The sequence below is a fragment of the Suillus subaureus genome (genome assembly GCF_016647635.1).
Source record: "Suillus subaureus strain MN1 chromosome Unknown BJ212scaffold_51, whole genome shotgun sequence".
Lineage (NCBI taxonomy): Eukaryota > Fungi > Basidiomycota > Agaricomycetes > Boletales > Suillaceae > Suillus > Suillus subaureus.
The window spans coordinates 40,121-61,242 of record NW_024538607.1 but is presented as its reverse complement, the minus strand read 5'-3'; the positions used below and the strand labels follow the sequence as shown (position 1 = coordinate 61,242).

Here is a 21,122-nt window from a genome sequence, read left to right as displayed (position 1 = left end):
ATCGCGAAACCTGAGAGATATGATGGCACCAAGCACCACCAATAACACCTCCGAGACCTCCCGACCTCCAACCCCAGCACCAGCAACAGCGATACCAACACAAAGCAGACGCACGCCACCCAAATTGACAACTCCGGAGATCATAGCTCTGAACAATGAAGTTATCAATGCGACGACGGGCAAAGCTTACTTGGAACGTATTGCCCTCGCTATCAGTGGGAAACCATACACAATAGATGCTATATCCGAAATACTCCTACACACAACTCAGCTAACCAGCATATCCCTCCCAGCACAAACAGCAATTCATGCAGTGGCTTTTGTTCTGAAGGAAGTCGTAACAGACGAAACCACTGAAATCATAGCAAGACATGTCACAGCTGCGATATCTCCCCACATAGCTAAGCTACAAGATACTGAAGAAAAACTAATGAAATTATCCACAGATATAAACGCAACATTGGCCTCCCAAAGCCTGCAACTAGAGAAAATCCAAATGACAGTAGACACCCTCTCAAAGCAAGCAACTGAATCCGCAAACTCCAAACCATCATATGCAGCTGCAGTCATGACAAGCCAAGGCCAACAACCGGAAACAGAGACTCAAGCCCATCGACTGCAACTCATTGCGCGTGAAGCAATCAAGGAAAGGCAAATCATGATAGGTTTCACATCTAACAGCCCACTTGCAGCAGGCAACTCATCCCACGCACAACTCATTGAACGCGTCAAAACAGCCCTCAAGAACCTAGCCACAAACGACGAATCACCGAAACTGGACATGTGAGCGGTCACACAATTCAAGCAAGGTAGTATGATAATTGAAATGACAACTAAAGAAGCAGCAACTTTCATCCACAGCAACCCTGGAACCAAAGACGAACTAGTGCGCAACCTCGACCCAGATGCGACATTCAAAGAACGCTCCTACCCACTGATTGTCCCATTCACACCAGTCAGCTACAACCCAACTGATGTTGAAAGCACACGGCAGCTGGAGAGCGAAAATGGATGGAACAATGGAACGATCCTATCAACACACTGGGTTAAACTGGCAGAGAAACGGTCAAGTTCTCAAAAAGTCGCGCACCTAATGATCACTTTCACAGAACCTCAAACTGCAAACCTAGCAATACACGATGGCATCACAATAGATCACCTTCTCCTTTGGCCAAAGAAGAACAGACACAAGCCACTTCGCTGCGCGAAATGCCAACACTTTGGTCATATAGCTAGGGAATGCATAGCCCACGGAGACACCTGCGCAAATTGTGGAAACAACCATTGAACATCAGACTGCCCGACCAAAGACAAGTTTTTCTGCACAGCCTGCAACACAGATGACCATGCTAGCTGGAGCTGCGACTGCCCTTCTTTTATTCAAAAATGCGAAGATACTGACAAAAGATACCCAGATAACACGCTACCATACTTTCCTACAGATGAAGAATGGACCCATGCGACAACTCCGTCCAAGCCACCACCGTACAAGAAAATGCCGCCAACAACCTTCCCGAATAATGAACTACACCAACAACAACTCGACGACTATTCAACAAGGAATGAAGGCAATCGAGATAACAGTGACAGAGCGCCAACCAGAAGAGCAGCACCAACCAGAGGCACCAGACTACCATCAAGAGGATTCACACCCAGCTGAACGACCACATGCCAAAGATCCGAATCCCCCACATCCCAACTCAATCTGTCAGACATAATACAGTTCAGTCAACGAGACTATGACGCATGGAAATGATGAACACACTGAACAACTCGACGACTCGACTACGAATCTGGCAGCAAAACCTCAACACCTCCTCAGATGCTCAACACTGCATCCTCAGTGGACCAAGCACAGCTCGCGACTGGGATATCATAGCCATCCAAGAACCCACCATAGACACAAAAGGTAATACAAGAGCCACCCCTGACTGGCACATTGTATACCCAACGCACCGCTACACACAAGCAAAGCGCTTGCGTACTGTAACACTAGTACATAAACATATTAACACCAACAGCTGGAGACAACTTCCTTTTCCCTCAGCTGACGTAGTAATAATTCAATTCACAGGATCCTTCGGCAAACTAACTATCTTTAATATCTACAACGACAGCGACAAGCAAGATACTCCCCCAACCCTCCATCGGTACCTCGATAGTAACATCCGCACGATACGGCCCATGCACGATGATCATGTTCTATGGCTAGGAGATTTCAACTGTCACCATGCGCTATGGGAAGAAGAACGGAACTGACACCTCTGCGAGCCTCGACAAGCACAAGCAAATGCACAGGCCTGGATTGAACTCATGGCGGACTACGGAATGTGCCAAGCCCTTGTCAAGGACAAACCGACACTGCAATCAACTCGCACAGGCAACTGGACCCGACCGGACAACGTCTTCTGCACCGAACACACCCTTGAAGCCTTCACAATATGCGACACAGCCCCAAGACTACGCCCCCCCAAAATGGACCACATCCCCATCCTCAGTACACTCGACCTGGATATCCCTCAAGTTACAATGACAACCAACTACAACTATCAAGACGTGGACTGGGAGAAATTCAACTCGCAACTCAACTCGCAACTGACAACAATACCAGAGCCAAGACCGCTAGTCGACCTTGAAGAATTCCAACTCGCAGCAAAACACCTCACAAAAGTCCTTCAAGATGTAGTTGACGAAACCGTACCGAAATCCAAACCGAATCCTCACACAAAGCGGTGGTGGTCCAAGGAACTGTCCCAAATGCTAGACCGCAAACATGAGCTAAGTGACCTATCCTATAAATTCAGAGCGCTACCAAATCACCCATCACATGAGGAACACCACAAATTCAGAAACCAAGTCTCAGAAGCTATCTACAAGGCCAAGAAAGAACACTGGACTCAATTTCTCGAAGAAACCACTCAATGCGAACTCTGGATAGCAAACAAATACGTCACCACCCCCAGCACCGACGGCGGAAAAACTCGAATACCAGTCCTACAATCCAAGAACGCAGATGGCACAACCATGGAGGCCATATCTAACGATGAGAAGAGCACGCTCCTAGCCAAGACATTCTTCCCCCCACCTCCGGCGGACAACTTCATTCCAGAGGAATTCGAGTACCCAGAACCCATCACTCCATTTGAATGCATCACAGAAGAACACGTCGAACGAGCAATCAAGAACACAAGCCCATTCAAAGCCCCAGGACCAGACGGGATCTGCAACATAGTCTTCAAACGAAATGCCAACACACTCGTACCATACTTAATGCGAATCTTCAACGCAGTTTTCATGCTCCAAACGTACTATGAACCATGGCACGACTTCACAACCATAGTACTACGAAAACCAGGCAAAGCCAACTATAGCGTACCCAAGGCATACCGTCCCATAGCATTGATCAACACCATGTGTAAGCTACTGACAGCCATAGTTACCCAACAAGTCACCAACATCCTCGAAAAGCACCAACTTTTGCCAGCAAACCATTTCGGAGGACGACCAGGACGTTCAACTACCGACTCAGTACACCTACTCGAGGCAACAATCAAGGATGCATGGCGAACGAAACGAGTAGCATCAGTACTATTCCTAGATATTGAAGGAGCATTCCCGAATGCAGTCACCAGCCGCCTTATTCACAACATGCGACGTCGATGACTACCAATGGAACTCATCTCATTCACAGAACGAATGCTCACAGGACGATGGACCCAACTACAATTTGACGACTTCACATCAGAATGGTTTCCAGTAACAAACGGGATAGGCCAGGGCGACCCGCTATCGATGATATGCTACTTAATATACAACTCCGACCTAGTTGAAGTAGCACGAGGACGAATAGGTAACTGAAGGGAAGAAATTGCACTAGCCTTTGTGGACGACACAGCTTACATCGCCACAGCCGAAACATTCGAGGAGACGCATGAAATCCTGCGAGACATGTTTGAACGAAAAAATGGAGGCTATCAGTGGTCAAGAGAACATAACTCCAAGTTCAAAACAACAAAGTTTGCACTCATGGACTTCACGCGCGGCAAAACGAAGGAACAAAGTCCCATCATCCTCAACGGAGTTACGATCCAACTAGCGCACCATACCCGCTTCCTAGGAATCATTGTGGATCAAGAACTCACCTGGAAAGAGCATGCAGCATATGTGATAGTGAAAGGAACTGAATATGTCCTACAGATCCGACGACTCTCGAGAACCACCATGGGAATCCCAACCAAACTAATGCGTCAACTCTACCTAACAGTGGCAGTCCCAAAATTCGCATACGGTGCAGACATATGGTTCAAACTGATATTCAGACGAGGATCCAATGTGAATGTCACCCAAAGAGGCTCCAAAGGAATAGCGAAAAGACTCACATCCATACAACGCATAGCAGCGCTAAGTATAACTGGTGCCATGAGAACCTCGCCAACAGACGTGCTCAAAGCCCACGCAAATCTCCTACCAATACCACTACTCCTACAGAAGATTTGTCACCGAGCCACCGTCCGCCTAGCCACCCTCCCCCAATCCCATCTGCTATACAGCAAACTCCAATGGATAGCAGGACACAACGTTCAGACTCACTGTTCATCATTGCACAACCTACTCCACACCTTCTACATCTTCCCAAACGACGTCGAAATGATCAACTCATCAAACCAAACGAGAGCGTCAGAAGAACCAGCATACAAGACACAGATAGCGAAGGACAAGAAGGCCGCAAAACAAGAGCATGAACAACTCAAGGACATCATCCGCATATACTCAGACGGATCAGGATACAAGGAAGGGATTGGAGCCGCAGCAATACTGATACGAGAAGGACAGGAACTGCGAATCTTACACTACCACCTAGGATCAGATGCAGAACATACAGTATACGAAGCCGAAACACTGGGCCTAACGCTAGCAGCTCACCTCTTAGCCACAGAACGAAATGTGACATACCCAGCATCAATCCTAATCGACAACCAAGCAGCCATAGTATGCAGAACCAAAGCAAACAAGGACAGCAGCAACTTCATTCCGGAACAGTTCAGCAACATGATCAAATCGATTTCGAAACGACAGGACGAACAAGGAGACTTCGATCTCACCATCCATTGGGTACCCAGACACGAGAACATACCAGGCAATGAGCTAGCAGACCGTGAAGCCAAGAAAGCTGCAGAAGATCCCGAAAACAGCAGCCCAAAACGTCAGCTACCCAAATATCTACGAGATAAGCCACTCCTATGCAATGCACCTGCGCTATGAGCCGCCCAGAAGATAAAGGTAAAAGAACTCTGGAAAACCCTATGGACAAAGTCACCACGCTACACTCGAACTCGCGATATCGACCCATCAATGCCCTCCGCCAAATATCTCAAACTCACCAACGGCTTACCCAAATGACACGCCAGCATGTACATCCAGCTCCGTACTCAACACATCCCCCTGAATCATCACCTCCATCGAATCAACAAATCCGACACCCCGCACTGCCCAATATGTCCCAACATGAACGAAACGGTTCACCACTATATCTTCGAATGCCCCCAATACCGAAAGGAACACCATATCTTCGCAAACACCGCACGTCGAGACACACTGTCAATAGCCCACATCTTAACATCCGACAAAATCACCCCACACCTCATCCGATACATCAATAGCACTGGAAGATTCAAGCCAATATTTGGTGAGAATTAACATATGTAAAAGAACATAACACACCACAGTAAAAATGTCACAGGGAAACATACCCAAACCACACATACCAACCCGAACCATACACTCTCCCATGAAAGGATCAACACTCCAACAAAGCTGTCACTGACGGGAACCACAGAAGACACGATTACAGAGGAACCACATAGCAAAATCGAAGAACGAACCAGACAAGACAACAAAGCTACAACCCTATAACCAACCTCCCCTACTAACACATCTTCCTCCCGCAGCTTTCCTTTCGTGCCCGCTCACCTCGGTGACAGAGTACATGTCTGCACCATAAATGAAAAGCATCCAAACCCCCCAAAGATGAAAGATAGCTAATGACAAGACAATGTCCAACATAGGGTCTACGACCCCAAAGGACTAAATCTGAAGCAAAAAAAAAAAAAAAAAAAGTTGCAACTCGAGCTTTTCATTCTGGGACTCCTTCAACTCCCTGACATTCTCGTCAACGCGGTACCTTGCGTCAAGTCGTCATCGGCTCTGCACACATAGCCACCACTCTCTTCCGAATGTCGCCTGAAAATTCACCCCAACAAGTGATGGGATATCGAATAATGAAGGTGATGATCATGGTGCTTAGAAAACAGAGGAATATTGCTACCGTTACCATACAAGGTAAGTGCGGCCTTTGTTCCAGTTGGTAGTGGAGACTCATAAGCCATGGGATATGTGTGCGGTAATTGAGCTACCGAGTTCGACAAAATTTGGACATTTTCCTTCTGACAATGCTGTTCGGGCAGGTTACGTTCCTAATTTCTCTGCCAGTGCATCATGAGGTACGATCTCTTCTTAACGCCCGTGGTCTGAGATATCCACAGGAGGAACTGCCTGCCCAATTGCTAGGTCTGTAAAAGGATCACACGAAGCTGTACAAGTTGCCGACAAGGACGACCACGGCTGTGTTCACTCGCCTACCCCTTTTCTGCCAAATCAGATTGAGGCCTTAAGGATCATAGACCCTATGTTGGACATGTTCTGTCATATACATGTTTTTCTGCTGTGTTCGCCTACCACTTCAGCCTGAGTGGACCACATCGAGGCTTGCGGTGACCACTTAATTGGGATTAATAATGAAGAGAAGGATTAGCGAAGCATCTTGCTCTCAGATGCGCACTGCATACCAAAGGCTCCAAGTTGGCGTCAAAGCGAAGCTGTAGCAAGTATTGGCGCATGTTGCTGGGAAGTAGATACTTGAGACGGCTAACTGAAGAAAGCCGATTGGCAATGATTTCATGTCACTACAAAGAAACCACACACTGAAGCTCGAGGTGCCTCCTAATAGCAGCCAACACGGCAGGTTGTGGTTGCCTCATGATCTTGAAGTTCATAATACACATCAGTGCTGCAAAAGAGACATCCTGAAGGTCGAAAACGTGATTATATACTGTGTAGGTCTACTCTTTCCAGGGGTAATCAAATTTCGGCTGGTCCTTACGTCTCCACAATTTCTTCCTAGAGATGTTCTTTCATCAAGCCATAGCAGGATTGTTTAGAAATTTACTGACTTCTTTTTCGTGGGGACGTGCTCTGCAAACACTTCAACGCAATACTTAGCCTTGAACTCACGAATAAAACGCGGATCCCTGCATTAGGATTGAATGACTGAGGCAAAACACCCGTAATGACACTCACCAAAGCTCGCTCGCTATTCCAAGATCTTTGCAGCATCGCATAAGAGCATTACTCTTGCAGCCTTCAGTTGCCGTAGGAATATTGGATGGATCAAAGTATTCTTGTTCACCGCGGGCAACTGCTACCAAGCTGCAGGAGAGCAGATTCAGACATTGTTATGCAAGACAAGGAGACACACACCGGCCCTGGCAGACAAGCGCATACTCCCTGCTGACAACTTTAGGCCCGACGTTTGTCTCACTGCGAGGGGCGAGTCCCCATCCGCCTGGTCCAAATGCCTTGTTGAGGACGCGACGATACTTGATTTCTGGAAGGTAAATCAAGCCATCTATGAATGATGTTCAGGAATATAAATCGCAAACTATGCACTCGAAAGGTACCTGGCTTCATCTCTATATCCATGTCATCCACAGGAGCCAACAGAATATTAGCGATATCCTTTGAGAAGGCTTGGGTAGAGAGTCCATGGTAACTTGTTGACCAATCAGTAGACCCAACGTCGCCAGCTGCTGTAAAATCGCCAGGGAAAGGCGAAGACAAAGATGCAGAAGAAGGCACGGTCTCAAGCGGAACACTTCTATTCATTGCTTCAGAAACATCTATCTCTTCTGATGTATTGGGTAGGTTCTCTGTTATGTCTGGGTTGCCAGCACCTGCTACGCTCGTACTAGCAGTTGCCTTCACTACTTTGGGTGGGCTGGAGGATAGAGTTGACGTTTTTGGTGTCCATGTCCGCGTAGATGCAGCGTACGTTCTCGAAGACAAAAAAGGCCGTGCTAAGGAAGGTTGCCGAGTCGCCTTTATTCCCAGTAAAATAAGTCGATGCGTGTTGGTCAAAGCCGACATTATTTAGCTAAAACCAACCTCTGCACGGAACTTTTTATGACAGGAGCCAACAGTGTCACGGGATTTTAAATTTCAAACTTCGCACAAGCAAAGTGCCGACGGCTGCTCGTTGTAGGCATCAGCGAGCACGACAGATACTGCGATGAGTACAGCCGTCCTCAACACTGTCGGCCCGTCCTCACTCTCGCGCGTTGCATCAACGTCCATCTTCCAGCTTATCCCAGCGCCCACCATCCAGCGCGTCATTCGCAAGACCAGTTTCAAGCGCGTCCTTGCGACCCCAATCACGCGTTTCTCGACCAAGTTCGCGTATCTCACGCCCGGCCACCAGGCAATCCACGCGACTTGCGCCTTTGTGCCAGAAGCTAATCACACAAGTCACTGGACTCACTTTAGAGAACGATGAGGAGGACTTTCGTATTGCCTTGGATTTCGTTTCTAGGAACCTAGAGCATGCTACGGCAACGAAGGGAGGTCCGAGCTCTGATATGGCTACTATGGACAGACGTTTTCACGGGTACATATAATTGTCTTATATGAAAGTGTTGTTCAGCCAATGCATGTTCCTTCAGTTTCCTCGAAAAATCCCGTATACAGTCCAACGATACCCTTGCGGAAGCTTTGGAGATATCGTACCGGAAAGTGAAAGATAGTGCGAAGAAACTCACCAATATCGACGGTGACATCAAAGTAGAGTCCCTCGTTCTTGTGTGTAAGTGCAATACTGAAAGGTTCCTTCGCAGCTCGCGCATCTTCCAGATCACCTGCAACTGCTTGTGAGATCATATTTATGTTATGCGGTCGAGAAGCCAACAGCTTGATAGGCACTTCTGTCTGCTGCACCAGCGGAATCCACTCTTAAGCACGCAGATGCATATATTGAAGCGATCAGAAATCCGCCAGAGCCACCACCTTCTCTCACCTGGAAGGACATCCTGGCCGAGGAGCCCTTCGAAGGACAACACTGGGAGGGTGTTTATGATTTGCCCTCAGGAAGCACGGTAGAAGGTTGGGAAAATACGAGCGATGGTAGCACTCCTTCACTTTCACCCTGGGATGATGACTCGGACGATTTGGATGATAATGATTCGCTTCCTTGCACTGAAGATGCTCCCTCGTCTCCTAGTCCTGTGGAACGAGTCTCATCTTATGGGCAGCCAAATTTGAGTCTTTCATACCAACATCGTAGGGTTGTGGAGGAACTGCAAGCTCGACAGTACTGGAGAGAAGAATGGCGAACAGATGCCGATTTATCTCGGCCATTTAATCTGGGTGATGCATCAACGCTTGGTAGCTTGCTTGTATTCTGGGGTTTTCATCGCTAATGACTTTATAGGCCCTTCGTTGAGCCGAGCTCTTGGTGAAAGAACAACTCTTTTGATTGATGGGCCTGAACGCGAGGTCAGATTTTGCGACGTTAGAACAAGTGATAATAATTGACCGCTCTTATAGAAATACATCAACGAGCATGACGCTGTTCGTGAGGTGCTCATGTGCCTCCAAGGACGCAAAAACCTCATGATCACCAGCAACCCGAGATTTCCGTCGCTCATGGTAGGTACCTGCAGCGTACAAATTTACACTCCCTTTCTCATCTTATACAGCGGCCATCACCAAGTGCTCCCCGTCTCGCTCATTTGACATTAGCATCTCAAACTTCTATCCTCTCGTCCTTTGCGCAACTTGCTAGCACCGTGTCTCACATCAGAAAATTCACCTCGACGGTTTTTTCCAATGTTTTTTCAACCTCTGACCCACCTCTGAGCTCAATGCACCTTCTATCTCACAACACGCGCTCGCAAACCATCGAAGCTTTCGCGGATGCAGTCGATTCTCAGCTACAAAAATTCGACCGCTGGTGCGCCGACAAAGAAGAACGGATATGTTGCGCTCACGCTGGCCTTGGCAACCGGCTGGTCGTCAGTCTACTGGGTCTCGAAAAAGACGTCAGAGATGCATTTTCAGTAACCTTCGACCTCCTTTTGGCTATTCTGCGAGAGCTGATGGGCTATGTCATGCAATCGGATAATACGTCCGACGAAGAGGTCTGGTTATTGGCATCCCTGTCTAGTCGCGTGCCACCAGCGGCTGTTACTGCCCATCTACTAGACACATGTCTGCGTTCTGTGGAGGAGCAGTCTTCACTAGGAAACAACATCGCCGCTGAAGCTCTCATTGAAGTGTTCGTCAGGTCCGCACAGCCTGTTTGGGCGATGGTGGGCCGTTGGGTCGGTGATGGGATGCCAGTGCGGGACACGTGGGAAGCTTCTGATAATCAGACCCTAGATGAAGAGTTCTTCATCGAGGATCACGAGCTCCCACTTATGGACCCTGATTTCTGGGCAGATGGATATGTTCTTCGGACTTGGAGTGACTTTGAAGCGCCCACAGGAGATATGAAGGCACTTTCCGTCCCGGTATTTCTGGAACGTATAGCTGATCGTATACTCGAGACCGGAAAAGCAGTTGGCCTGCTGCGGGTCTTAGGGATCCCTTTGCTGGATGGTGCAGATAGCGATGTTCACTGGCCATCACTCGCAACGCTGATAGGACAGCACAAACGGGATGCTTCAGATCCAGAGGGCCTTGCTCACCTTATCTTTGACAAGATCGCTCCTTATTACACTTCCTCGGGATCTCAACTGACCCAGGTGCTAACCGAGGACTGCGATCTTTCACGGCACATCGCGGCCATCGAAGGGCTATACCTGATGACCAGAGGAGACATCATCGGCCATTTCGCCGATGTCCTTTTTGCAAAGGCAAGTGTTTTATCTATCCCAGTATGCAGGTGCTAATGCAGATCACCAGATGAACAGCCAGCAACACTGGCAAGACTTCCACTTCCTGAACAGTGCATTTAGGGACGTTGTAGATGCCAATAACGCCACAAAGTACATCGAGACTTCCCTTGTTCGCCTCTCCTATCGAGGAAGCAAAGCCACCGTCATTGCACAGACGGTGAAAGCTCTTGATGGTCTACTTGTCGAATACGCGGTGCCTTTTCTATTGGCGTATATTTTCACGCCGCGTGTGTTCTCGATCTACGGATCGATCTTCGCGTTTCTTCTGCAAATACGGAGAGCGAAAAATGTTTTGGAGCGCATCCTTGTGCGGGGCGAGATAAGGAGTGGACGGCATATGAAGCATGAGTTGAAGGTATTTTATGCGATGAGGGGCAAGTTATCGTGGTTCATCAAGTGCGTCCATTTAGTGTTGCGACGGCTATTCGCTGACTCTACTGCTTGCAAGCACGCTGTTGAACTTCCTGACAACTCACGTAAGCTTCCTGGCTGTCGAAACAATGCGGCTCTGACCATCTATCAAGGTCCTGTACTCTCAGTTAGCGATATTCCACGAGAATTTCAAGCGGGCAGAGTCCCTTGATGAGATGATCAAGATACATAACGACCAGTAAGGCTGTTCGCACCTGCTCTACAATAATTTTACTCACATGTGCCATTAAAGCTTGGATACAATCCAACGCGGTTGTCTGCTTCATCCCGAAGTGTGTCCATTTTTATTTGCGTCTTGTTCGTCGCGCTCACGACTGTTCAAGACTTCTGCCCTCCATCGTGCTGTCTTGTCAGCACTTGACATGTGTCTGCATTTCAGCAATATTTTCGTCTCGTTTTCAGGTGACAACACCCATGATATCTCACAGCTCTCCATCGTTATGAAACGTCACCGAAGTCGTCGCCAGAGACGGATTCGTCGAGACGTCATTGGTTTCTCTACCCCGGAGATCATCTCAGATGATGAAAGTGACGATGATGATAACCATGACGAGACAGTGGGCAATGCACCTGAGCCTTCGTTCTCTCTGGCTGCCTCGGTGACGAGCTACGAGGGTGATCTCCCAGATCACCTGGATAAACTGTCATCGGAACTGGATGATGTTGTGCGTTTTGTTCGCAGGGGGAGTGAGGCCTGGGCGGGAAGTATGTCCAGAGCTGCGCCCGCTTTCGGGGCTCTCGCATTTGCACTGGAAGACTGGGATTCGTAGTTCAATATACAATACTCATCAATTACTAACGCTATATACATAGATAGTATAGTGTAATTTCGTGGGTTACCGAGCTGATAACAAAATCCAAGCTTCACATAAGATATGATATCTCGCCACTTTGTAATTCAAAACTTCCTAATACATGACCGCAGCACCACCCTTGGTATCCACGCGACGATTGATGCCACCGAGGAGAATTTTAATTAGCATCTCAGCATTCAGTTGGCCGATATAGGGTGTTGTGTCGACAATATCCTGACGGGTTTTTAGTAAATAATATCTTAATATGTAAGACTGTGACATACTCGTATTTGATGTGTTTGTATCAAGTTATCATCCAACTCTACAAGGAACTGGGTTGCGCGTCTCGAATTCCCTATCTGAACGAACTGTATCCCAACCTGCGCAAAAACATTGTCGGTAACTAGTGCAGTAAAGAAGTAATGTGTAGTCACCTGTGCAAGTGGCCACTTATCAGCATCGAGTCGCTTAGCAAAAGAGACGATCACACTCTCGGGATCGTCCGCTACGTGAACAGGTCAGAGGACTTAACTATTAGCCGTTGTGTGGACTCACTTGGTGCCCCATCAGTGATAATAATCACATTCACGGGCTTGATTTGCTTGCGCGCATAATAGTCACCAGCATCCTCCTGTCTTTTAGCAGCGTCCAAGCTATGGAAATAATCGCCGAGGATTACATCGAGACGATGCCCAATAGGGGTAGGGCCGCAAGGCTGGAGGTTGGCGAATTGTTCATGGATAGTTTTAGAGTCCTACAAAGCACGATTAGTACTAATTTGTGATGTACAAATAAGGTACCTACTGTAACTCCTGTCATGCTTCCGTAATGGTTCAAAAAGTGAATGTCAACACCATTGGCATCATATTGACCCGCAACATCAGCGAGTGTTGCGAGAGCCTGTTTTGCCTGGACATGGCAATTTCAATACCGTCATCAGGTAACATAAGCAAACGACATACCTCCTTCCACAACGAACCAGCCATTGACGAGGAATCGTCCATGATAATAATTGTATCATAATGGCGCAGCGTCTCGAGCGCATCTTCCAATGATTCCGCACGCATAGGTTGGCGGAGATACGCTGCTCGGGCTGCTCGAGAAGCTGGTCGTGAAATCGTAAATTAAAAATGTGGCGAGACTTTGGAGGAATCAAATACCTTCAGCGTCGTTTCCAGAAGACCAGGCAGGTTCTGATGTGGCAGAGGTAGTATATGGTGGGGGGGCCGATTGGTAGCTGTCACTAGTGTGACCAGCAAGGGGTGATTTGCTATTGTGTACGTGATCAACACTGAAGTCCCCAAATTGCCCCCTAGTAGACCGTGATCGTGACTTGGATGGCCCGTTTCCCATGATAGTAGTTTGTCTTTGGGTGTGTATGAAAGCGAGAGGGGATTTATGGGAAGAGTGTCACGAGATTAGTAGTTTTAGTTTGCGTGGGAGCAATCAAAGGAGGTGATAGAAACCAAAATCAGGAAAAATTGTGCCACTTTATAGCATTTGGACTGTGGACGAATGGAGAATTTGTGTTCGCGGTGGCAGGTATACCTACCATGGCAAGCTTTGGTTTGTGACTGTACAGTGCCAGGTCATTGTCAATATTAATGTTATGGACAGTGGCAAGTGACCAAGCATTCCCGATAGAAGGTCATGTGATTTGAACCATGCTGTGCAATGCGGCAGTACCTGCCATCTTGGACGGGACCTGTCTCAGACACTGCCTTTGCATCTAGTATCGCACATTGAAATCTACCGTATCAATATCATATGCTTCTGCTGTATACTATCGATTCTCGAATATGCAAGTTGGAAGCCATCGTTTGTCCTGCACAGGCTGCACCGCGCCTTGTTGTCCTCACAGCTTCACGTTCTAACTTCAGCATAACATCCTGATGAACAGTTACTAGTATAGGAACATCACGCATACAACAAGACAGCTGTGTTCTTGAATATTATCTAGGATACTGGTGCAGAACGATCCGCTACTCTGGGAAATGCATTGGCACTAGCCAACACGACCATCTTCTTCTCATGCGAGATATAACCTCTCATATATCCCTGGTAGATCATAGTCGCAACATAGCATTCAGCTTCCTCCATCGAAACGTCGATCCCCTTTAATCGTAACGAGCAGTGGAACATAGAGACAGGTATCCGCGTGTTTTGGTCGGTTGCCACCCAGCTTAATGAAGGTAATTAGTGCATATCCCACGTCATTGCTCGCCAGTGATCTACGTACACGCGTCTAAACAGACCCCTGATACATAGTTCTCTAGCTCGTTCCAGTGTCAACCACAGGTTGAGCTCGAGCAGGCGCCGTTCCCACTTGTCCAGTGCTGCATCATACGCAGATATATCACCAGCACGTATAGCAGCGATGAATGGCGTGAACAACTCGTCAAGCACGGGGAACCTGTCCATCAGATCTCTGGTTGGGAGGTGCCCACGAAGAACACGCAGCGGGAGTAAGTACATCAGTATCCGTCTAATACCCGGGCGTCAATTTGTAAGCACCGGCCGATGAATAACATTGCTTACTCTTGATTACTATGTGCCGGGATATAGCATTGGTAAAAAGCCAGTGTTAGTTCCTGTTCGGACTACAACACCTGAGCCCGAATGACGTCGCAACATGATTAGGCCCGTACTTTATTATAATCTTCATTCAGAAAACTTAGCATGCCCAGGTAGTAGCGGTAGGTGACCTTACAAATCGTGACATCAGGGTCCTCAAAAATGAGTACTATATGAACGTACTTGATGTGAGCGTGGATACTCTGAGAGAGGTGGTATATCAGGATTAGCATTGAGCGCTCTGAGGATATTTTTCGACAAAGATATTCGTTTGACCTAGAAATTTTCAGAGGGCAATGCAAGCGCCAAATGAACGAAGAGAACGGACTCGGAAGTAGCATTTTAACACGAGTCCGACAACGTAGTAGACTCCCCATTTACGAGATTCACTCGGTGGCGAAGTTCTAGCGAGGTATTAGGTACCTGTCAAAAATATGGGATCAAATTAACAGGTACAGCACCTGTCTGTCATGCAGTTGCTGAACGCCTTGACAACAACGCCAGCAGCGCTCTCCATACACTCGCTTTTCTGATTATTGTATTTTGCGTAGTTGTCGGCCTACAGCATTCAATAAGAGTTCAAGAAGTAGATACGCGACGTCTCACGTCAAAGGCAAGATCTCGCAGGTCTCTCAACATCGAGAACAGCGCAGGAAGTGTCCATCCAGTATTGTTGATGAAGTAACGGAAGAACTGGCTGTGGATGAGTGAGCTAAGGAGGTGTCTAGCAGTACAAAGATACACACGAAACAAGCTGCGACTGCTCATTGAATGCCTCCCCAGCGCGTTTGCGGGCGATGTGTGTGGTGACCATAACATATCTGACAGCGATGTCGTCCCATGGGCTCTCAATACATCCACCGTAGCGCGACATGAGAGCTTCGCGCTGGAAATTTGCTCTGAACGTCGACAGTGTTCCGAAAGGGTCAAAGACGCACTGTAGGATTACGAAACTCCTTGACGAGATCCTTCCCGTGAGGACTGGTTGGGCGTAGAAGGTAGGCCAAGTTAGGTCCATTTTCTGACTGTATTGTCTCGCCGAGTGTCATTATGAAGGTCGAGAAGGTCATCGCCATGTTTTAGGTTTGATAATATACGCAGGACTGGCCAAGATGACTATAAGCAAATCCTGGAACTGTTTTTGATTTAATGCTAGGCTTATTTAATTTCAGCGGTCAAAGTGAAAGATGTAACGATTAGGAACTTACCTCGAGCAGCAGATTTGAGGTCTTCTCTTAGACTCGTTGTTGGGATTCTTCTCTTTTGACGTTGAAGTTAACGTTACAGTGTTAATGATCACGTGATAGATAACTCCTAAGTATAACTTGAAGTTGTCATAAGTGATATCCTGAACGTCGACAAACTTGTTTCAACACTCGAGTATCATGGCTCTTCAACCTTCCCTTCGACCGACTATTATCGCGGGTGCTTACGATTCCCCGCACACCCTTGAGATCTTCCGTGAGTCACCAAATTGGTCAAGTGCCTTGTAGTTAATTAACGAGGGGTCCAGTGGACTACGTTTGCCCATTCAGGTTGACATCCACAGACACCGATCTGAAGAGCTGCTTCACTAATCCTGTTAATCGTACAGCGCAAAGTTATCGCTTGCTATCGATAGCATTTTGAAGCCTCTGGTGGACGTGGGAGGTCCATATTATGGCAAAGTAAAAGTCATCATGAGGCTCCAAGTTCAGCCTTGGCATGCAACTTCGACCTATACTCATGAAGCTGGACTTGCTGTAAGCGCTTTAAACCGATACACTCCAGATGATTGTAATGGTGATTTGATCTAGGTTGTGCGTGCTGCTCCAGAGAAATTCTGGACATTCTCCCTCGAAGTAAGCATCACTTGTAATCACTGAAGTTGAGGTAACTTCCACTAAACTAAATCAACTTGTAACGCAGCTTTTCAAGCAACAGGCCGGATTCTTCGATGGTCCATCTTCCAACTTGACTCCTCTGCAGATTCGTGAGAAATTGGCCAGCATCGCTGCCCAGGTAATCACAGAGGAGCAGGTGGCGATGTTCAAGGATCTTCTGAAGTTGAAGCCTACTCCGAATGGCGGAGTTGGAGTTACAGATGATCTTAAATATACTAGTGTGTTTTCACGTTTTTGTGGTGGGTTGGTGTCTCATACCTTTCATCGTGCAGTCAAGTTCGCCAGACAGAATGGTGTACATGTTTCTCCCACCGCTCTCTGGGACGGTTTGATTGCCAATCAAGTCTCTAGCTCTTGGGGAGAAAAGGAGTGGACCGAATTTCTCGCGAAGAACGTTGTTGTCTAGGTGTGAGGAATTGCATTTTTGGGGCCACACTAAGAAGTTTGATATGATAACTACAAAATCAATGTTGTATTCCGCTGAGAATAAAACGCATTCGCGATGGTCAATCAGTCTAATAAGTCTTCATATTTGTGTGTCCAATAGACTCCACCTGCGAAAAAGTTGTATTCACCTTTCATTCAATGTCATAACACCCCTATTGCAGGATGCGTTGATCCTCTACCAGTGCGTACACGGTTACCTTTTAAGTAAGTACATTCTCGAGCAGGTATGCGGTATATATGCATGAATCACAATCCACGTGCCGCGATTTAGCTTCTAGTCTAAGAGAAGCAAGCACGCCGACAGTGCGAATGCGCATGGACCAGAAAACAGTACTAATCTACAGATGGTATGTGGGCGTGAGATCCAAGGAACATTGGACAGTGACTCACATTGAACGCGACGAATCCGAAGACAATGCCCAGGTTGCGCCAATGATCACTGTCTTTAATATCGACCTTCGAGTGCATGTACTGATCAGCGGTCTTGTATGGACAGTGCTGACAGCCCTCTGCAGCTTCGGGATCCATGAGGTAGCCGCCTGTGAATTCTATGAAGGAGCCCATGTACTTACTGCACGTCAAACCCTCCGGGGAGTTGACGTGGACTAGTTCCGTGTAAGACTAGCTAATAGCTTCGACTAGAATTCTGGAATGGCGGTCTTGACGATTATTACCCCTGTGCAAGCACCACTCGTAGTCTTCGGATTGTCTTTGTGGATGCTCCTGTTGACCATAGCTTTATTTCCACAAGTTCAAGAGATCGAGACTGTTGCGCGGCCGTCTACAACTAGTGTTTAGAACAAGGCACTCAAAACACGAGAGCATCTTGTTCAAAGTTGGTCGAGTACGGCAGTCACACAGTCACGTCCATGGATGCGCCGTGCGGTTTGGTATCAGTTAATAATACGTGACTAGTTGACAGTATGTGAGTCAGTAGCGACCCAGCTACACGCATTAGTAGGACACGTTGCCTCCACGAACCGGCCAACCTGGTTCGGACTTCAGCAACGGTTTGGTATTCGCGAGAATCATACCAAATCATCATTGGATTCAATCCCTGTCAGGTATCCACAACTGTCACAGAAAGGACCGAGTGCTGCAAGGTGTATTTTCAGCTTCGCATAACCAGAAGTTCCACTAAGATAAAGACAATTGCAAGCGAAGTTCAAACACTGTTTTGTCGCTGTTTGCTAGTATTTGGAGCCCAAACCCAAATTATACAAGTTTTCCCGGCCACTGATCTCAGTCAACACAAATTCGAGTTGGGTTTCTAGTCATCCACAGTCGATCTAACACATTTGTCTCCAAAACATCACTATCAAGTACCCTGGTGGTCCGAAAGTCGTTCATACCTGCCCCCTCACCACCTTGTCCAAGCTCTCTGCAAAGTATCTTATGTTGTGCGTGTTCAGCCCAGCCATCGAAATCCGTCCGTTGGCCGTCAAGTAAATGTGGAAGGTGTCTATCAGTGCTTGTGACTGAGACGGGTTGATTCCAGTGAAGCTGTCGCCCGTTATCAGTACGATGCTCATTCTTAGGATGGTATGTTTCACGCCATCCAAACCACATCGTGACGCCAATGCGCGACCAATCGCACAAACTCACCTGAACATGCCAATCTGGTTGATGATATGAACCCAACTGCCCGGCGTTTTCAGCTCCTCCGTCAGGAGTCGATAAAGCTCATTGCGCATGAATATAATTCGCTCAGCCATGGTCTTGATGTCACGGTTCCAGTCGGCAAAGAGGGCACTGTCGTTGAGAATAAGTGAGACCTATTCCCCACCCCTCAGCAGGTGAGCGCAGTCTATATCGAAATCGACTCACTAAGCGTGCACCGTAAGATGGTGGGTTGCTTATTTCACTGCGCTGTAAAACCGACAGCTGACTCTTAACACGGTCTGCAGCTTCCTTCGTAGGGGGGACGATGTGTAGCGCACCGATCCGCTCGCCGTACAGACCTGCGTTCTTGGCGAAGCTCTGGTCCAATCAGCTATGCTGCAGTAGTGCAATGAATGACGCACTGACCTGACACACAAGCATCGGCACACCCTTCTCCACGAAGTATCTAACTGCCCACGCATCGTTGTTGAGGTCACCACTTGCAAAGCCCTGGTAGGCGCAGTCGAAGAATGCGTAATGGTTTTTAGCGATAATGACTTCAGCGATCTGTTTCCATTGGTCACGAGTAGGGTCGACTCCTGTGGGATTGTGGGCGCAAGCGTGTAGTAAAAACACCGAGCGTGGCGCAGCACTTTGTAGGGTTCCAATGAAACCATCAAAGTCTAGGCCAATGGTGGTTGGGTCATAGTAAGGATAATCTATAGGTTGGATTCCAACATTCTTGAAAATGGCATGGTGGTTAGCTGCAGGAATGCCTGGTTAAACTTCTGTTGCACGCATTCCTACAAAAAACTCACCCCAGGTGGGATTGCTCAAGTAAATCTGCTTGGGGGCATCCCAATGATAAAACCTGCTTAGAAACAAGGCTCCCAAGTGGTTTGCGCCAGTTCCGGAGATGGTCTGCACGCTAACAGCACGCCCTTCTGCAATAGCAGGTGAATCGGCGCCAAGAATGAGCTTTACCGCACCAGCAGTAAACTCTGGTAAACCCGTGATTGGGAGGTATTCGTGATCGAGATTAGGATCATTCAGAAGAATTTGTGTGGCCTATAGTGGCACAGGAATTGAGTCTAGAGCGTGGTTAAGATGTAAAGAGGACGCACCTTCTTGATAACAGGAAGGACCCAAGGTTTATTGTCATCATCTCTATATGCTCCAACACCAAGATTAACCTTCTGAGGAAACGTGTCTGCCTTATACGCCGCGGTCAATTTGAAAATGCTATCGGCGACTTTCAGTGAAGAATGGAAATATATCGTGACTTGTACGCACCTGTCGGGTGGAGCAAGAGGAACATCCTCCCATGTTTCTGATTCATGAAAGGATTGAATGCCGAGCACAGTGACACAATTATGACCAGTGCTTACCCGACGACATCGTGGGCTGTGCGGTACCTGCGAGGTGATTATATACTTGTCTTATCCTGTTTGACATGTTGGTTAGCTCCGACTCGGATAAGCGATGTTGTAAGAGTCATAGATCATCACGATGGTGCGAGTCGTGCGATATACGGCGTGAAACATGCCATGCATGTGATTATACGATCAAGGTAAGATCGCCCGTCCCTTCCCGTCCCTTCCCGTCCCTTGTCCATCACTTAACATCCAACAACCCGGCAGCGACGACAACTGAACACGAAGATCCAAGTTACTCACTGGTATCTGATTTGAAGCTTCAAGGCTTGATCAAGGTGAGATCAGGGTGGCGATAACAAGACAATGTCACGGTATAAGTACTAGTAGCGCCAGCCTCATCTTGTCTCATCTAATACGGTATAGCTTCAACGTTTTATCCCCGATGGAATCAAGAATAACTTTTTCCGGCACTTAATTAGGCCTCGTTGCCCAATTCCAGGTTCTCAAACGTGCAGATGAATTTTATCAGGACGTGAGTCACTGTTAATGGTATAGCCGTTGACATAATACACTGGCAAGCTGGACCCGAACAGTTCAAGTTATCGAACTCTATATCTCTTCGTGTCTGGAATGTGGATCATTGACGCGATATGGGGCCACGCTATCAACGCGTACGCCCGCTTGGTGATAAAACCGCTAGGCTATTAGTACCCTCCTTTCTCCCCCGCTCTGGCTCCGGGAGCAGCTTAATACAGAGCCAATCGAGAATCTCTTTGGAAAATCCGAATTAGTTTTCGGTCGAGTGGTATTTCGGCTCCCGGTAATGTTAATACTCAACGTCCGCAGGGGTATGTATCATCCTCAGTGTTGCTCGTAGTACCCAATCTCGCTCACATGTACTCTAGACTTTGATCTAGTTCCTACTAGAGGGTTTCAAACACCCCTGACATGTACATCGTGTGGGATGTTCCCTGTAGTCGCAGATATTTGTCACACGCATTATCCATA

The 21,122-nt window shown here is 47.6% G+C and overlaps 9 protein-coding genes across 9 annotated transcripts; 4 read left to right on the top strand and 5 right to left on the bottom strand.

The window, feature by feature from the left end:
* Positions 1–22: 22 nt before the first annotated feature.
* Positions 23–1,288, top strand: BJ212DRAFT_1542147 (uncharacterized protein; the record flags this gene model as incomplete). Its single annotated transcript, XM_041341850.1, has 2 exons — positions 23–783; positions 862–1,288. 2 exons carry the CDS (start codon positions 23–25, stop codon positions 1,286–1,288), a joined length of 1,188 nt encoding a protein of 395 aa, XP_041187357.1.
* A 575-nt stretch (positions 1,289–1,863) lies between these two features.
* On the top strand, positions 1,864–2,109 carry BJ212DRAFT_1229116 (uncharacterized protein; the record flags this gene model as incomplete). Its single annotated transcript, XM_041329476.1, has 1 exon — positions 1,864–2,109. A coding segment is annotated over one exon (246 nt), but the record flags the coding sequence as incomplete, so codon positions are not given.
* Positions 2,110–7,118: 5,009 nt separating this feature from the next.
* On the bottom strand, positions 7,119–7,941 carry BJ212DRAFT_1283287 (mitochondrial genome maintenance MGM101; the record flags this gene model as incomplete). Its single annotated transcript, XM_041331749.1, has 5 exons — positions 7,119–7,176; positions 7,230–7,307; positions 7,357–7,485; positions 7,537–7,684; positions 7,737–7,941. 5 exons carry the CDS (start codon positions 7,939–7,941, stop codon positions 7,119–7,121), a joined length of 618 nt encoding a protein of 205 aa, XP_041187355.1.
* Positions 7,942–8,344: 403 nt separating this feature from the next.
* On the top strand, positions 8,345–12,208 carry BJ212DRAFT_1486217 (Spc98 family-domain-containing protein; the record flags this gene model as incomplete). Its single annotated transcript, XM_041341096.1, has 13 exons — positions 8,345–8,505; positions 8,534–8,719; positions 8,775–8,892; positions 8,946–8,978; positions 9,027–9,492; positions 9,539–9,603; positions 9,655–9,756; positions 9,807–10,985; positions 11,014–11,402; positions 11,455–11,482; positions 11,531–11,616; positions 11,671–11,710; positions 11,762–12,208. The coding sequence occupies 13 exons, from the start codon at positions 8,345–8,347 to the stop codon at positions 12,206–12,208; spliced, it is 3,300 nt and encodes a 1,099-aa protein (XP_041187354.1).
* Positions 12,209–12,282: 74 nt separating this feature from the next.
* On the bottom strand, positions 12,283–13,537 carry BJ212DRAFT_1390834 (uncharacterized protein). Its single transcript, XM_041337004.1, has 6 exons — positions 13,195–13,537; positions 13,037–13,141; positions 12,788–12,986; positions 12,667–12,737; positions 12,517–12,612; positions 12,283–12,466 (listed from the first exon to the last, which is right to left on the bottom strand). The coding sequence occupies exons 1-6, from the start codon at positions 13,297–13,299 to the stop codon at positions 12,347–12,349; spliced, it is 696 nt and encodes a 231-aa protein (XP_041187353.1). The 5' UTR covers positions 13,300–13,537; the 3' UTR covers positions 12,283–12,346.
* Positions 13,538–13,961: 424 nt separating this feature from the next.
* BJ212DRAFT_1390812 (uncharacterized protein) lies at positions 13,962–16,102 on the bottom strand. The gene is made up of 11 exons (XM_041337003.1): positions 16,015–16,102; positions 15,745–15,963; positions 15,553–15,692; positions 15,413–15,503; positions 15,268–15,365; positions 15,135–15,210; positions 14,990–15,082; positions 14,881–14,937; positions 14,771–14,832; positions 14,472–14,717; positions 13,962–14,414 (listed from the first exon to the last, which is right to left on the bottom strand). Exons 2-11 carry the CDS (start codon positions 15,880–15,882, stop codon positions 14,189–14,191), a joined length of 1,227 nt encoding a protein of 408 aa, XP_041187352.1. The 5' UTR covers positions 15,883–15,963; positions 16,015–16,102; the 3' UTR covers positions 13,962–14,188.
* Positions 16,103–16,191: 89 nt separating this feature from the next.
* Positions 16,192–17,095, top strand: BJ212DRAFT_1486214 (uncharacterized protein; the record flags this gene model as incomplete). Its single annotated transcript, XM_041341095.1, has 6 exons — positions 16,192–16,267; positions 16,320–16,341; positions 16,401–16,548; positions 16,603–16,647; positions 16,715–16,907; positions 16,962–17,095. 6 exons carry the CDS (start codon positions 16,192–16,194, stop codon positions 17,093–17,095), a joined length of 618 nt encoding a protein of 205 aa, XP_041187351.1.
* Positions 17,096–17,168: 73 nt separating this feature from the next.
* Positions 17,169–17,873, bottom strand: BJ212DRAFT_848659 (uncharacterized protein). The gene is made up of 3 exons (XM_041344198.1): positions 17,527–17,873; positions 17,265–17,474; position 17,169 (listed from the first exon to the last, which is right to left on the bottom strand). Exons 1-2 carry the CDS (start codon positions 17,698–17,700, stop codon positions 17,337–17,339), a joined length of 312 nt encoding a protein of 103 aa, XP_041187350.1. The 5' UTR covers positions 17,701–17,873; the 3' UTR covers position 17,169; positions 17,265–17,336.
* A 609-nt stretch (positions 17,874–18,482) lies between these two features.
* BJ212DRAFT_1449529 (aspartate aminotransferase) lies at positions 18,483–20,136 on the bottom strand (the record flags this gene model as incomplete). Its single annotated transcript, XM_041338711.1, has 7 exons — positions 18,483–18,639; positions 18,742–18,911; positions 18,964–19,116; positions 19,165–19,502; positions 19,557–19,806; positions 19,863–20,031; positions 20,117–20,136. 7 exons carry the CDS (start codon positions 20,134–20,136, stop codon positions 18,483–18,485), a joined length of 1,257 nt encoding a protein of 418 aa, XP_041187349.1.
* Between the last annotated feature and the right edge of the window lie 986 nt (positions 20,137–21,122).